The sequence below is a fragment of the Corvus kubaryi genome, unplaced genomic scaffold (assembly GCF_017639235.1).
Source record: "Corvus kubaryi isolate FWS band 111438036 unplaced genomic scaffold, C.kubaryi_AGA036_p1.0 136, whole genome shotgun sequence".
Lineage (NCBI taxonomy): Eukaryota > Metazoa > Chordata > Aves > Passeriformes > Corvidae > Corvus > Corvus kubaryi.
The window spans coordinates 10,994,299-11,010,206 of record NW_024580670.1 but is presented as its reverse complement, the minus strand read 5'-3'; the positions used below and the strand labels follow the sequence as shown (position 1 = coordinate 11,010,206).

The window sequence follows — 15,908 nt, the reverse complement described above, 5'->3', positions numbered from 1 at the left end:
GTGCCCTCCCAGAGCTTCTCAGCCACACCATCCCCTTGGGAGTCTGGTTCACTGATATGAAATTCCACACCTCTATCTCACCTCTTTGCCACCACATCCTTAGCTTCACCCCTTAATGCTTTCCATCAGTAGTGATATTACTCATATTGCAGCATCCAGCTGCCTCCCACAATCCCCCAGCTTCTCCCTTCCAAGCTCTCTTACAAAAACCCTCAGGCAGTATTTTTTGAAAAAATCATCTTTCACAGCCTTTCCAAGTCCTGCCCTTTGCACCTCCCAGCAGACCCAGGTCTGGGTCACACAGATTCATCTCCTTCACCTGGGGAGATGATTGTCCCTGCGAGAGGTGAACATGAGCTTCAAACCTCCGCAAAAGCCACCATTCAGGCAATGTCCTGCTTCCTCCAAAATCAATAACAAAACTTCCCTGACACCAGATGGGCCACGACATGGCATTGTGCCAAAGCACGATTCCCTAGCCAGACATTTAATTCATTACATTTCTGCTTCTCCATCATTCAGAAGAGCTGGTCTCAGTTACTGCCCCACAAGGTTCCCTACCCTGTATTTGCTATTAACTGTTTAAAGCAACTGTGACAGCTCAGGAAGAGGGTGATCCTCATTGTTTTTAGTACACATAACCTGACCATAAGGTGTTTATTGGATTAAACTGGAAGGTCATGTTAACCAGTGATTGAATTACTGATAACTAGAAGGTACTGTAATAAAGACAAGACCATTCCTGGGCTCCAATCACAACACATAGCATCATCCACACTAAAACATCTGCCAATGTTGGGAATCACAAGGGGCACTCTACTAAAAATGCAGCCAGGTCAGAAACTGTATCTGCTCTCCTTTTAGCAGTATAGAACAATAAGGCTTACTGCAAAAAAGTCATACTCCAGCTGATTGAAACTGCAGGGGGATTTCAGAGAGGCAAAATACAATTACTGGTGCTGGAACTGAGCCAGTTGGGGCTAATATACTAATCTTCCAGAAGAGCTAGGAGAAGTTATTATCCACGACTTCAAGACAAGTCCACACACACAAAAGAGATCACAGCCAAAAGAGAGACCCAAAGTAGCAAAGTGGTTAGGCCTCATTATTGTTGAATTTGCCTGAGGTACAAACCAGGCACCAAGGACTACAGCTGTTCCCAAACAGCCTCATACCTTATTCCAGCTCAGCACGTGGACTGCAACAAAGCCAGAATAAGCCATCCTCAGCCAAGCACCATCAGTCAGGGATAGCTGCACCAGGGTAACACCATGCCCAGAGAAACCCTCTGCCACGGGTCAGCCTTTGGCAGCAATGTCTCGACTGAGCTGGCTGGTCCCAAGACAGATCACCCAACGTGTCCCTGTCCACTAAACCAGGGCATAAACATGAAGCACCCTGGGAGCAGAGCTCGGGCAGGTGGCTGCTCAGCACTAAGCTGCTTATGGAGACAGTCTTTACCAGGTGCTTCATTTCATTAATGCTTGGCTTGAAGATGGTATTAAGAACTGCAGATCTGCTGTCAGTCTGGATGAAGAGGCAGCAGATTTCAGTAAGGATGAGAGATACCGGGATCTCTCTGGCCAGAGGCAAGTAATTCATCATGGAAGGAAGTGAATCTCACTATCAGAGAAGATGGAAGGTATTTTATTCCATTAGCTGGTCAGAAAACTTACTTTTCCTTGAACATAGTCTTTCTAACTTGTCTGTCCTACTATCCCTCATCCTAACTCTCCTGGGAATCCCTTCTGCTAATTACTATGAATAATTAAAAGATTAAAATTTCCTCCCCCCTCCCACAAAGCACCACATGCTGTCCTAGGAAATCACCAATCTATAAGACTAGTTTTGATAGCTCCCAGTACTTGGACTTCAAGTACCTTGAAGCTAAAAGAGCAGTCTCTGGCTGTAATGAAGTGAGCTTCATGCCAGCCCACTGTAACCCTGGAAAATGGGATGATGCACTCCAATCCTTGGGCACTCAGCTGTTGGGCAGGGGAGGAGAGGGACTAAATGCCCTCATGCACTAGACAGTCACAAGTCTTGTGCCCATTTTCAGGAGCCACACTTCCCAGGAATTAACGATTAGACTGCCTCAGCCTCGAGCCTTCGCTGGAAGAGAGGAAGGTGTGGGGCAGTGCATCCTGACTCAGCCAAAGGAGAGCACCAAGAGCTGCAAACAGGGAGCACTCCAGGGTAGATACACCACCATGTAACTCTTTCACCAAAAGCAAGGGATTCAAAGACACCTACAGTCCTATTGACTCCCATCTTCTAGCCCTTAAGCTGGATGAGATGTTTTATCTGTTGCCCAGGATATCTCTGTAGCAGTAGGAAACACAGAGGACTGGAAGCCTCCAGGCAAAACGAGATGGAGAAATGGGATGAAAGGAAAGGAGGATAGAGAGGGCCAGATGCAAGACCCCGCAGGTCCACTCTCTCTTCAGAGTTATCTGTGGCTCAGGCCAATTTGCTACCAAAGGTGAGGCGAAGCAGCCAAACCCAAACTACAACCTGAGAAGCTTCTGGGTTCCCTGGAAGCCTGAAAGGATGCAGGAGTAACAGGTCCACAGCTCCACTGACTTGCCTTTTGGCTGAAGTACAAATCACACACTTGCTTCTCTCCATAAGGATATGGCATCCAAATTCCCATCAGACCTAATCCATCTCTTCCACATGTGGCTCTGCCGGGTAGCAGCTGTGCATGGGGTGACACACATGCAAGTGCACACTTCTGTGCACCCTCAGACAGAATGAGACAAATGTCAGGGCCCTTCCACAGGCTGGTGCTCACTGATGTCAATAGAGATTCACTGTTCCATAGCATAAATCAGCAAAAGCACATTATTCAGGAGAACCAGAGCCCCAGGCTGAGCTGTGCTCTGCCACTGGGAGTTTGTTCTCACTTTCTAATGGACTAACAGGTGGCCCTAGATGCCACATGTTTTCTAGAAATATTTTTAAAGGATGTTTTTTGTGTGCTTAGCAAAAAAAAAAAAAAAGGCAGCTGCAGATTGTTATTGCTTTTTAGCTCTTGCAGCCTCGAAGTCACACAAAGGCAGGGGAGTCTCCCTACACAGAGTTCAGAGGGACATAAAAAAAGGAGAGATGGAAATGACTAATACAGCTTTTGAATAGCAGGAGATCTGGCCTATCTGCAAGACCACCACCAGTTCAGGCCCAGTATTTTTATACAAACACAGTAAGAAGCCAGCACAGATCTCCTTTCACAGCAGGTAATTTTCTCTCTCTAGGAGTACAACAGTCCTGTTGTGTGCCTTGACTGATGCAGCGTTTCCAGTGTGTGTGCCTGGGACAGAGCTACCAACTATGCTGGGCTACACTTCACTGAACGAAATCTCACATAAGGAAAACTTACACCATAAACTTTTTTTTCCTTAAACAGCAGCTGTTTAAAACTGTTTAATGGGTTTATACATTGAAAATAACCTAACAGATGTCATCACACAGTTCCACAACGTATCACATGGCATCTGTCACACATGCAGCATGTAAGTTCCATTGGTTGTGTGCATCTCTCATACAGAGGCTTTGCATGACAGGAGAAGACTGCCCAATTTAGGGATGCTATTACGATATCCTTTTTTGTAAAATGACACACGGCAGGTTTCTAATTAAATTTTAAGTAGAAATGCACTCCCAGCTCTTGAATAATTCAAACTGTTCTATTAACCAAGGTTCTGAAATGCCATTGAGACATGAGCTCTGGACACAGCAATGGACAGGGGAAGAAACAGCACTTGGAAGCAGAGCAGCGGTTAGCTGGGCAGCGGATAGGGCAGGGTACGCATAAAGGACAGCTGAAAGAGCACATCTGTTCCTGGAGGAAAGTACTGCAGGCGAGAACGGAAGGAGAGAGCAGCGTGTTCTGCATGCAAATGGGGCGAGACACGTGCAGGAGGCAAGGCTGGGTTCGGTACCCAGTCATCTCGCTCTCAATGCACAAGCACACGCTGTTCTCCAAGTCACGTCCAGATCTGTGAGGACATGCAGGTGCCTGCTGGCACACCAAGAAAAGCGCCGCTGAGCGCTGCCGGAGCCGAGAGCGGCTGAGCCAGAGCACGGCCCAGGGATGCGGCACCATCCGCCCGCCCCAGCATCGCTGCCCCACGGCCAGGCCTGCAAGCGCCCCAGGGCAGCGAGAGCACGGCCAGACACGTGTAGCAGCACCGCCAGTGAGCAAAGGGCTTCGGAGACCTAAGCTGGGATGGCCCTTGCCCCACAGAGCGTGCACTGTGCCTCAGTGGGCAACCCAAGCCATGGCTCTGCTGCAGCTCTCAGCCCTGTGTGAGCACAGGTGTTTTTTAAGGTCACAGAAACAGGAGCGGGGATAAAATGGGACTTGTGCTTTCTAACTGCAGACCTCAGTCAGACCTGCTGAGAGTGATACTGGATAAGGGAGGAGGGATAAGGCTGAAGCCTGGTCCTTGGGTAACACTTAATACATGCCCCACAAGACACTTAAGAGCAGGAGCATGTGAAATAATCTCCTAAGCTACTGGAAACCCTGCAATGTACCTCCTCCTTCCTCCCATCCCTCTCCCTGCAGGCATCTCAAAGCCAGTGAGGGGCTTGGGGAGAGACTACTGAGGGGACTCAGTGTTCTCACAAAAACACCCCACAGAGGAAAGCGAGCTCAAATGCCAATGAAACCCATTTTGGTCATGACTTCTCAGGAAGTAGCAGGACAGGGTAGGCAACAGGACAGCTGCCCAAGGGACAAAACCTGCTGTCTTCTCTTGGACCAAATCCCCACTGAAGCCACAGAGGGAGGAATCCAGAATTTGATCCAGGGAACCCAGCTCTGACCCAAACCCTAAGACAGCCTTGATCTCGGTTGGACTCTCGAGACCCTAAAGTTGTGCTTAATAGACAGCAACAGAAAAAAAGGAAGAGAGAAGAGAGCATAAAAGGGGGCAGGTGAAAGGAGGGCGTGAGGCAATGGGAAACTAGATGGAGGCAATGCTTTTCCCAGCTCATAGCAGCTCAGGAATAAAAGCTCAACTGTAACTTGGTTTCTAAAGCCTGTGCTTGCTCACGATTCACTGGGGACACATCAGGCACTGAGGTGAGAAAATAGAGCTGACGTTTAATCTCAGGCCCTCTTAGTGAGTTGTGTCAAAGCAGGAAGATAGACCCCTGCATCCTTCCACTTCCCCAGAGTCCCTGCAGATTGGAGAGGAAGAATGGGGTAAAAATATCTTACCTGTTGCTGGTCCCAAGTCCAGGCTGGAGTCATTGAGCTCTCCCCCATCTTCCCAGAAGTACTGTGGGGGCTGCAAGATCTTGGACTCCTCATTCTCCTCGCTGGCAAAGCCCGACCCTGGAGCAGCATGCAGAGAGCCAGGGGCAAGGTCCGGCTCTGCAGCCTCCGGGCTGGTTTGCTCGTGGGAATTCATGGCCTCCAAGTGGGACATCATAGCAAATTCCAGCAGGGAAGTTGATGTGAGGCCATCGGCAGTTGGGTCCTCTGAGGAGGCAAGGCAGAGGCACAAGGTCCCTGTATAACGACAGTAAACACACATCAGAGAGAGGAATGACACCCACTGGCTTGTCTTCCCCTTGAAGCCTGCTCCTGCCAAACCAACCTGCCCCGAAGATGGGCTGTGCTCTCAGCTGATGAGGAAAATTACAGTATTCTGGGAAACATCCACAAGCATGCAGAGGAGCATTCACATCCGGAGGAGTCTGTACCAAGCAATCACCCAGCCTGGGGGACCTCTCTTTCTGGGGTGATGATTCACCCTCTCTGAGGTGTTTTTGCCTCTTTAAAGGATGGGGTGCCTTGTTAATCACCCACCCTGGAGGGGAGGTGGAATGTCTTATACTTCAGCCATGAAACTCTGGCCTTGTAAAAACAGTGACAGTTTCTATCAGACTGTCCTGATCTGCAGCTATATTATATTCAGCTGGACTGATTCAAACCAATATTATTTACAACCAGTATTGATCATGTTTTAAATCTGTAGGGTAAAAATCTATTTTTTTTGTTTGAACTTCAACGCACTCACATTGTTGGTCTTCATAAGGAAGGGCTGACTGTTACAGGCAAGAATTATATTGTGACAACAGCAAACATCTACCCAACACTAAGCAGGGAAGCAAGCTGCATTTTGCACTTTTCTTTCAACATTATACTCTTATTATTTCCATTTTAACTATTAGAAGGATTGACTGACACTTCTTGATTCCTAGATGAGACTTTAATTGTGATTTGTGTCAAGGTACATTCACATGCATATTGAACTTCAATCAAAATGCAAGAAAACAGCACCTGGAACTTGGCTTTATTCAGCCGATAAATACCATTATAAATATGGAGGCATACGGAAAAAATAAAATTACCAAAAGCTGTTTTACATTTAAAACAGTTTTGTTAAGCAAGCAAAGTAACTAATTTGGGTGAACTGAACCATTTGCTTTGCAGCCCTCTATTATTCAGCACATCAAAACTAGAAGATCTCATCCTCTCACAGCTGATTTTTATTCATAATTAGAAGAAAAAAAGGACAAATTTTCTTGCTTTCTCAGCTCAGACTCAGTTTCTCAATTGTTAATGAACTAGTCACTGAACTGAACTAATTGAATAAGCTGAAATGAAGACTAATTTGGTATTTTTCTTTGATAACTGATTTTCTAGACAACAGAAATGCAGCAGCTCTAATCCATCTGGACTTCAGTCAAATATCTGATACAGTGCCTCATGCAGAATTACAAGAGACACAAGAAAAGACACCTATTAGCAGGAGAAGTGTAAGGCATTGGCTACACAAAAAATGACAGAGGCTTGTGCTGGAGGGAGGCTACTAGTGGAGTTCCTCAAGGTTTGTCCTTGGATCTGCTGTTCTATCACATTTTCATAAATGACCTTGGAACAAAAAGTAGGAACATGATAATGAAATTAGCCAAGGACACAAAGCGAGGAGACATCCTCACTACACAGAAAAACTGTAGGTACAGCTAGGTAATCTTGAGAATGGGAATAACAGAAATATTATGAAAAGAAATAGCATAAAGTGGTAAGTTGCCCCCTTGAGAACTAGCACAAAACATTTCTGATACAAGATAGGAAAACATCCATTAGAAATGTCTTAAGAGGAAAGAAACAGCTCTGAGATACCACTGGAATGCAGATGTGAAAATCCTTGCAGAGCCGTGAAGCATTAGAAACAGAGATTTTCCAAAGCACTGCTGAGACATCACCTGGGTGCTGCACACAGATCTGGATACACATGGCCTGAAATGATTTAAGCAGAGCTGAACTGCCTTCGGGCAAGGGCACAGAAGAGGCAACCTCCCAATGTTGCTTCCCACCACTGTGCCCTACAACTCCACATCCCAGAAGCACAAATCCAAACCAGGGCATGTGCTAAGATGAGCTATGGGGCAGTGGCAGATGGGTTGGCCCTGGTGCATTCATTGACAACATTGGCTTGTTGGCAGAGGAAGTCTGGGAGTCACTGCTCACCTGACAGACTGATTACCAAACCTGTCCTGGAGATGCTAGAAGCCAGAAATGCATTTCTTAAGTCTTCTGCCTGCTCTGACTCTCTCCACCTTCCTCCACTATTCTCTGAACTCAGCAAAATCCAATATTGGTTACCCTTTCCCATACACACTTGGGCCAGGCTTCAGCACTTCTCAATCTTGTTTATTTTTGCCCTATTGATCCAAGGCAAGATCAGCTGAGGCCTGAGCTGCAACAAAAAGGGAATGGCAAAAGAGGCAGATTATCAAAAAGGAAGGAAGCTGCTACAGCATCACAGAGCCAACCAAGCACCTCAGGGCATCTCTAGAGATGTGCTAGTTCTCAGGCCATGGACAAACAGTGAAGTCCACAGCTGGAATCGAGAACTCACACATCCCTCGTGCATGAGCACGGACCTGGGAAGACCTGGCCAAGCCAGCCCCGTGCTGACCCAGGGGTGCTCAGCAGGTTTGAATGCGAGCTTCCCCAGCTGACAGACAACACCTGCATCACTGAGCAGCCCACCAGAGAGAGCACTCATCTTGAGGAGCTTACAGCTTAAGCAAACATGACAGAGAGCAGCAACAAGGAGAAAAGAAATATATTCTCCAAGTTATCCAGCAAAGGAGAGCAGAAGAATAGGGAGAGACCATGGCAGGTCCAAGGCCACATGGAATATTTGGTTTATATGTGACTGCAACTGACTGCCTGGATCCTGAGCAAGCTCCTTATCCACCCCAATGCCTCAGTTTCCCCTGACTCCCATTAGCAGAGAAATGGCTGATGTGGCACACTATAAAACACATCCTGGGTCTCCCCAGCAGCAGGGCAAAGCCTCAAAATATACTTCTGCGCCAGCATCTACACTGCCTCAAACCTCTGTTTCCATCAGCTGCACCCTGTTTGGGCTGACTCCAGAGCTCAGCCACAGCCCATCCCACCGCTTCTACAACAGACATCTCATGGCAGGTGAACCTGGTAATCCAGAGAGCTATTTCCATCCATGTGGGAAGCTCGGATGCTGGGAGTTTGTTTACCCTCCTTTAACTCTGAAGTGTTTACCCAGTTAAAACCCCTTAAGCTGCATTATCTGGTTTACCGGGATGCTGCGCTGTCCTCAGCCCATGATAAAACTACACCACCTCATCCCTAAGAATGAGTCATGCACAGCCTGATCAAGACAGGTGTCTCCTGGGGCGGATGTGAGCAACACCTTGGGGCCTGATCTACAGGCACAGGATGCAGAGACTGGTCTGGGGGAACCCTCTGTTCCAGCACAGCCCAAGTACCCCAGAGCTAACAGCACCACCACACCAGTACCTCTCCAGACACCATCCTGACACCACTTCATTCATACCTTCTGCACCAGCAGCAAAAACTCAAAGGCTTGGGGTGCCAAAAAGCAGCCCCAAGACTTGCCATCCTCCCCCTCTCTTTCAAGCCTCTCATAAAGGAGCTCCATGCAGCTGTCAACTCCAAGGCAAAGAAAGAATCAAAGCATGAGCTGAGCTGGGAGGCAGGGGAGCACAGCTGAGAGAGGAAATCTAATGCCCAAGACCACAGTTGCAGGCCATTTTCCTCCTGGGATGGGAAACAGGGATTAAACAACTTCTATCAGCCATCAGTCTCCAGATTTTGTATTCTAAAAGGCAGATCAAGTGATAGGAATAAAGAAACAAATGAATAAAGCCCTGCAACTGTAGATGGGAGGGAGCAGGGAACGGAGCCAGGGCTCACCAGCTGCTTCAATGGGGCGTTTGTCTCTCATTTCTATTTTTGCGGCACCTCTGCGTAACCTGGAGGAGATGAGGCTCTGCATGCTAAAGAGGGCAGCCAGCCTTCGGGGAAACAGCAGGGCTGTAAGCACGGGAGGAAAAACCCTCCCAGAGCAGACAGAGGAGCGGCAAGAAAGGAGAGAAAGTGGGAGAGGTAGGTGGAGGGGGAGAGGGAACAAAGGCAGAGAGCACCAAAACCAGGATGGGAGTGCCCGCGCTGGCTGGGTGCTGTCCTGCTGCCAGCACCCACAGAGCTGACGTGTGGAGACAATGCAAAAGATGTTTCACCTCTATAAGGAGCAAAATGGGGCGATTCCTACAGCAGGGAATAATGCTGCAGTGTTACCTTTCTGAGGCCACTGAAAAAAAGCCAGCCGGGAGGATACAGATGAAACGAGTTTGCTAGTGCTGACCTCACTGACCCCTCAGAAAACAGTTCTAAGTCAAAGTGGCAAAGCTTGTTCTGTTCAGCTCAGCAGAGGATTCAGCATAACAGCCCCAGACAAGGAGATGGGGGAGTTCCACTCAACAGTGGGGAAAAAAAAATCTGAAGAAAGAATATCTGCCATCTTTCTCACAAAGTGCTGTGAATTAGAGCATTTTCACAATTCTAAATAATTCTAAAAGAACCCCATAGTATTTTCCACGTTAGCTGACCAAGAATCACTTCATGCCTTTGCCACAAAGCAAGTCACCTCTCCGTGGGACAGGGCAGCTGTTTAAAAGCTCCCAAGTGGCCTATTGAACAGGCCTGGAAGTGAAAGAGGAAATAAGTAATTTCTGTGTCCAGATGAAATGAGAAGAGAGATTTGGGGAGATGAAATGGAATCTGGCTGTGACTGTCAGCCTTTAAAATTTTTTTGCTTTTTAATTAATAACAAGCAAACCTCAATTTCTCTCCAAGGAAACATGCAATCACCCCTTAAGATGTCATCACATTGACTTGATCTATAGAGGGGCTGGAGTGCTCTTCAGTTTACCCAACAGAAGGTTGGTTTTACCACTCCTTCCTGAGTGTTGTGGCTACACCACAGTGCCACGGAGGCAGGATCAGCCTGCTGAGAGGAAGAACATGAGGCAGGATCAGCCTGCTGAGAGGAAGAACATTTGCCTGGAGCACACCCTGATGTACCTGTCTGTCACCACCAACTAGCAGAGCCTGCACTCCCCATCCAAGCACACTTGTACAATGGGTACCACGGAGGGAGGTCAGAGCATCTTGGTATTGCCAACACAGCAGCCACAAGAATGTCCATCTGGCCCTGCTACCGTTGACCTTCCTTTCAAGCCCACCCCACACCCAGGAGCTACCCAACAATGTTATTTCCTAGGAGAGCTGGGTCAGGAATGGGTCATTTACTGATAATCAGTTAGGACAGAAACACAATGACCAGATGAGGGAAGCATCTGCCAGGGATATTCCCTCCCCCAGACCACCGTGCCTGGAAAGGCCGGGGAGCAAGGCCCAAGGGCAGAGAGGAGAGAGGCCCCAGGGCAGAACGGCCAACGGCACAAACCACTTCCAGAACATAGCAAAATGTAGGGTAATTTAAATAACAAAAAAGGATCCCAACCATGGCCAGTGGAGGAAGAGAAAGAAATGTTGTTTGACTGAGGGATGTCCAAGCTGATTCCCACACAGTCACCTGGAGCCTGTGCACTCCAAATCCTCAGCAGCTTGCACAGGGAAGCATATGGGATGACTGTGTATCAAACCAAGTTCTTTTGGTGCTCATTCAGAGTTACAGATCATACCTGTTCTGAGACACTCCACCTAAGAGACCTCTCCCATTCCAGCTCCACACAGCCTTAAGGCTGCTCTCCCCTAGACTACTTACACACCCAGCCATGGCCCTAATCTCCGAGATCATTTCCAATTAGGGCTTCAGAAAACAAGATCAGACTGCCATCCTCCTCTGGTACTGCCAGCAACCAGGTCCCTTACTGAGCGTCCCTCTAAAACCATCCCCCTTCCTGTGGCTCCAGTACATTTTAGAAAGCAATAGAAAAAGCACTGGGTCTGCAGGGAGCACATACGTACCAACCTACACCAACACGAGGGTCAAGACACAAGGGAAGAAGCCCTTGCAATGGGACAGCTCTTTAGAGGGATGTTGTGCCAGCATCTTTAAGCTTTTACAGCTCCTTACAGCAAGCATAATGAGAGCTCCAACACCCAGCTGCAGGGAGTGCGTGCCTGCACGTACTGAGTGGGCACTACCTCGCAAAGAACGGCCAACATCTGCTCCCTTGGCATTTCAGCAGAGAACATCCCCAGCACGCAGGCCCAGGTATATCCATGGGAAACAGCAAGGCACTGCCAGGGGATGCACCTGCTTTTGCAGGTAATTGCAGACGTGCCCTTAGGCAGCACTGGGGCCTGATGTCCAGGAGTGCTGGGCATCCTCATCCCCAGCGCCAAAATGAGTCAGGTCTGCTGTACTGAGGATCTGTAACATCAGGACTGCTCTAAACACCTCCCTCCATTTGCACACAGGAGACTCCATGCAAGCAGGTCACACACCCTTCAACAAGCCTGCCTGTCCTCCCCCCTCTGCCCAACCATTCATGGCAGGACTCACAACCTCACTTGGTTTCAGTCTCCCCAGACTGTTTGCCTTCACTCCCTCCCCAGATTGTCTCGTAGCCTTCACACCTCCCTCCTCTGCTGCTGCAACGTCTGCTCTCCTCCACGATTCTCGCTATCGACAATGGCAGCTCCCAGCTCGGGGCCAGGGGAGACGCAGCTCCATGGGAAACAGCATTGGGTAGACAGTTCTACACAGCAGAAGTGAATTTTCTTTCTTCAGTCACCTTTTATAGGCCTCTTCAAACAGCTCATGGGCCCCCAGGGGTTAACAGACCACAGGATGAAAGCCACTGATCTAAGAGAAAAACCACAGCCCACAGACTTCTTTGCCCTCTCATAGGCCCAAAGCATTTCATCTGTCTCACCAGGCCTGTGCTTCCTCTTCTCACTCTGCCCCAGCCTGGACTCCGTACCCCACAGTGCTCAGCCTGATTTCCACCACACTAAATAAAGGCTTGTGGCTGCTTCTTCTGCAAGGGCTTCCTGCCCGGGCAGAGCAAGCACTACCTCAGGTGCCTGAGTGACTTCCCTTGAGACACGGTTGCCTATCAAAATGTAACTGAAACCTTTACACCTCAAAAGGTCTTTCAAACTCCTGGCACAACACTGAGCACAAAATGGTTACACTCTACTCCAGCCCCTGCAACAGAGCAATGACAACCATCCTGCCACACACCGCACCTCCAAGATGCTCCACTCTCCAAACAGCCTCATGCATCCTAGGTAAAAAAAGCTCATGCAAAGGTTTAGTGGTCCCAGGGCACATATATGGGTTCTGACTACCTTCACAACACCAGGCAGGACAAGAAGAGCCATGGTTGCAGTTGGCATATAGAGGGAGGGCTGCAAAGGTGGTTTCCCAACACTAACAAATTAATCCCAACCAAGAATGTACATCCAAAGCCTGGTAACCACAACAGGGCTTCACCAGGCACTGGGACAGTGGGGGGGCTGATCTGAGCCCCAGCAGGGTGTACCTTCCTTGCCAGCATCCCTGGCCCTCTGAACAAACCAATACACGTGTTTGCTTGGCCTCGGTGCAGGCTGCGCTCGTGTGGCTGACAAATAGCCTCTCTCCATTCTTTTGGGATTACGTGTTTCAGCAGTGCCCTGGTTTCGACAAACAGCCAGCAAGAACGAGGAGTCAGTTCACCCAAGCACCAGCTGCAAGCCATGATGCACCTTCCTCCAGCCCCTCTGCCCCGGCCCTGCAGCGGGGCTGTCAGTGCTTCTGCTGCTCACCCACGTACCCATAAAATGCCGGAGCTTCTTCCATGCAGAGTGAGTGGGAAAACTTCTGTGCACTCTGATCTCCAGCTCATCGCCAGCAGCTTCCCCTTGAGGGCTTAATGTAGTTATTTCTACCCCTGATGCCTACAATTAAATGAACATTTCCTTATGGCAGCGAGGCAGCCAAGAAAAAACAGACAACAGGGAATTTTCATTCATCCTGATCTATACTCACTCATCTCTGGCTTGTTCACACAATGCTAACAAGACATCTTCTAAGCAGGTAGAAAGAGAAAAAAAACCTTAAATAGCCCACATGCAGACAAGCACCTGGGGAGACAAAAAGAGGAAGGAGACCAATTCCCTCCTTCCCTCCCTGCAGCATTTTTCTACTTGCAAGACCAAAGGGGCTCAGATACCCTAGAGCCTGGAGAGATGTTTCCACACTCTGCCAACAGATTTGTGCTGCCTGGTGGTCTGATGGGACCTTGATGAGGCACATGCCCCATTTCAGCACATCCTGCAGGTCTGTGGAGGCTCCCAGTCCAGGGAAACATGTGGGGAACCACACACAGTCAATCCAGTTCTTTCTCAGATATTAACTATTGCTGTCCTGTGGGACTGGAGAAGTGAGGCCAGAGTGCACTGAATTATTTCAGACTGGAACTGATCCTGAACCACCGAGCAAAGCTCGGTGAACCGAACAGAGCCTGATGTACAAATTCCCAGCAGTCTGCATCTCCACTTCTGTCCTCCCATCTAGGCAGGAGCCCAGTTGGCTGGGGACGCCTGGCCAGCTGAGTCCAGCCCCACAGTGCTGCCACAGCCCACCAGGATTACAAATTTCACTGGGCTAGGAACTGAGCTGTCCCTCGGAGCTGCTCCTCACCTCCCACCCCTATGCCTCTCCCTGCTAGGGCAGCAGAGAGGATCACAGGGAAAGCCAAGGACCCAAATCCTCCGTATCACCACCAGCTGGACAACAGTACTAGAAAGTTTCTAGCAGCCTCATCAGAATAGGAAGCCTATCCTCCCCTCAGCACAGCAGTACCAGCGGTGGTCCTTTTGGCTGCCACATTTTAAAACCACCATGAGGTCCATCTTCCTTGTGCAGAGCAAATGTAGCTTTCAAGCTATGGGGATGGGGCCAACCCTTGCTGGCAGATTGGCAGGGTGGGAATGTGTTAGCTCCCCCCCTCACATCTTACACTCTTCTCTGGAGGAGGCAGAGGTTTGGCTGAATTTGGGGACAGGGGTTTCCTGCTGAGATGCGGCTGAAGAACCTTTGCCAGCTGTGCCCAAGGTTTTCCCTTAATGTGGACAACCTGCCTGGAGGAAGCCACAGAACTGGCTCCCTGCTCAGCTCTGGAAAGACTTACTGCTTCTGTGCCACAGAGTATTGGCACAAAACCCCAACAGGTTTTCAGATCCATTTTGCTCTTTAAGCTCACTATTGTTTGCAAACCTAAAAGGCTTTATGTCTTCTCTTTAGGGAGCCCCAGATGACAGAGACTCACAGCCCATGGACAGAGTGTCTCCACAGATGACACATTTCCCCATGAACGTTTTCAGGAGATTGGGGTAATAGGAGAGATGTGCCAGGGGACTGGATGTCACTGTATCACAGCTCGGTCGTGCTGGAAGACAGTGACTGGTTGGTAAGTCAGCCCTTCCCTCCCTGCCAGAATGACTCAAGACAAAGACTCCCCCACACTTCACATGTCCCCGTTCAGAACTCCTGTTCCACAATAACCAGATTTCCGTACAAAGGGATGGATTAGGGAGGAAGAGGACAATCTCAGCCTCACGGGTCTTTGGGGGATCCCTTTGTTGGGAAATTTCCCCAGACTATTTAAAAATAGAAGCAGAGCCTTCATAACTATTCCAAATATAATTATTCCTGCACTTAATTGCCTTTCCCTGGCACCCTACCTCTCCTCCAAATTTCAAGAGGAGGCTCTTGGAGAAACGCGGAGCAATTTGTGGTTGTTCCATTCTTTGTATCAGTTTCGCGGTAGTTCGCAAAATCACCACGACGCCAGACGAAGCCATCGATACCCGGCCGGGCGGTCTGGGGCAGCGCTGCCGCAGCCGAGGCTACCCCGGCCGGGCCGGGCCGGGCCGGGCCGGGCCATGACCACCCACCCCCCGCTGCCGGTGCCCCACGGCGTGCGGGGTCCCCGGGGGTCCCGCGCCGGTGCCCCATCTCCGGGGCAGGAGAGCCAGGGGAGCTCCCGTCCCCGCGGGGTGTAACCCACGTGCACGCAGCCCGCCATGCCGGGAACGCGGGGGCCCTGTCAACGCCCGGGGGTCCCGCGGCACACACCGGCTGCCCCAGGGGCCTCTGATGCCCGGGTGGGGGGCAGTGCCCGGCACACAGGGAGAGCTCCGGGGTCGGAGACTGGGAGCCGGCTCAAGTCGCGGTCCCCGGGCTCTGTGGTGCCTGCGGGGAACAGTGGGGTGATGGAGACCTGCCTGCTGCACAGGTCCCGGTGCCCCGGACCCACGGTGGACCGCTGTTCCCCGGGGCGGGGGGTGAGCAGACCCGGCTCCCGCCGGGGGTCCCGGTGCCCGCGGAGGGGATCGACACCCACCCGCCGCCCAGCCCGCCGCGGGGGGTCCCACCCCGGCCCGTAGGGATGGCGGCGACCCCCGCCTCGGCAGCCTCACTCACCGGCGGCCAGAAGCAGCAGCAACGCCGGGGCCCGGTGCAAGGGCTGCATGGCGGCGGCCGCTGCCCTGCCGCGCCGCCTCTTCACGGGGAGCGGGGCCGCCCCGCCGCCCGCCGGGCTCTGCCCCTCGCCGCCGCGCCCGCCCGCCGCCC

General features: G+C 50.4%; 1 protein-coding gene across 1 annotated transcript in view; it reads right to left on the bottom strand.

The window, feature by feature from the left end:
* The window catches only part of PODXL2 (podocalyxin like 2), a 32,386-nt gene extending 16,511 nt beyond the window's left edge, over positions 1-15,875 (bottom strand). The window contains exons 1-2 of the mRNA XM_042016948.1: positions 15,759-15,875; positions 5,228-5,521 (exon numbers count right to left, since the gene is read on the bottom strand). Of these exons, the coding sequence (XP_041872882.1) occupies positions 5,228-5,521; positions 15,759-15,807 (343 nt within the window). The 5' untranslated portion in view covers positions 15,808-15,875. The remainder of the gene's footprint in view (positions 1-5,227; positions 5,522-15,758) is intronic.
* Positions 15,876-15,908: the final 33 nt, after the last annotated feature.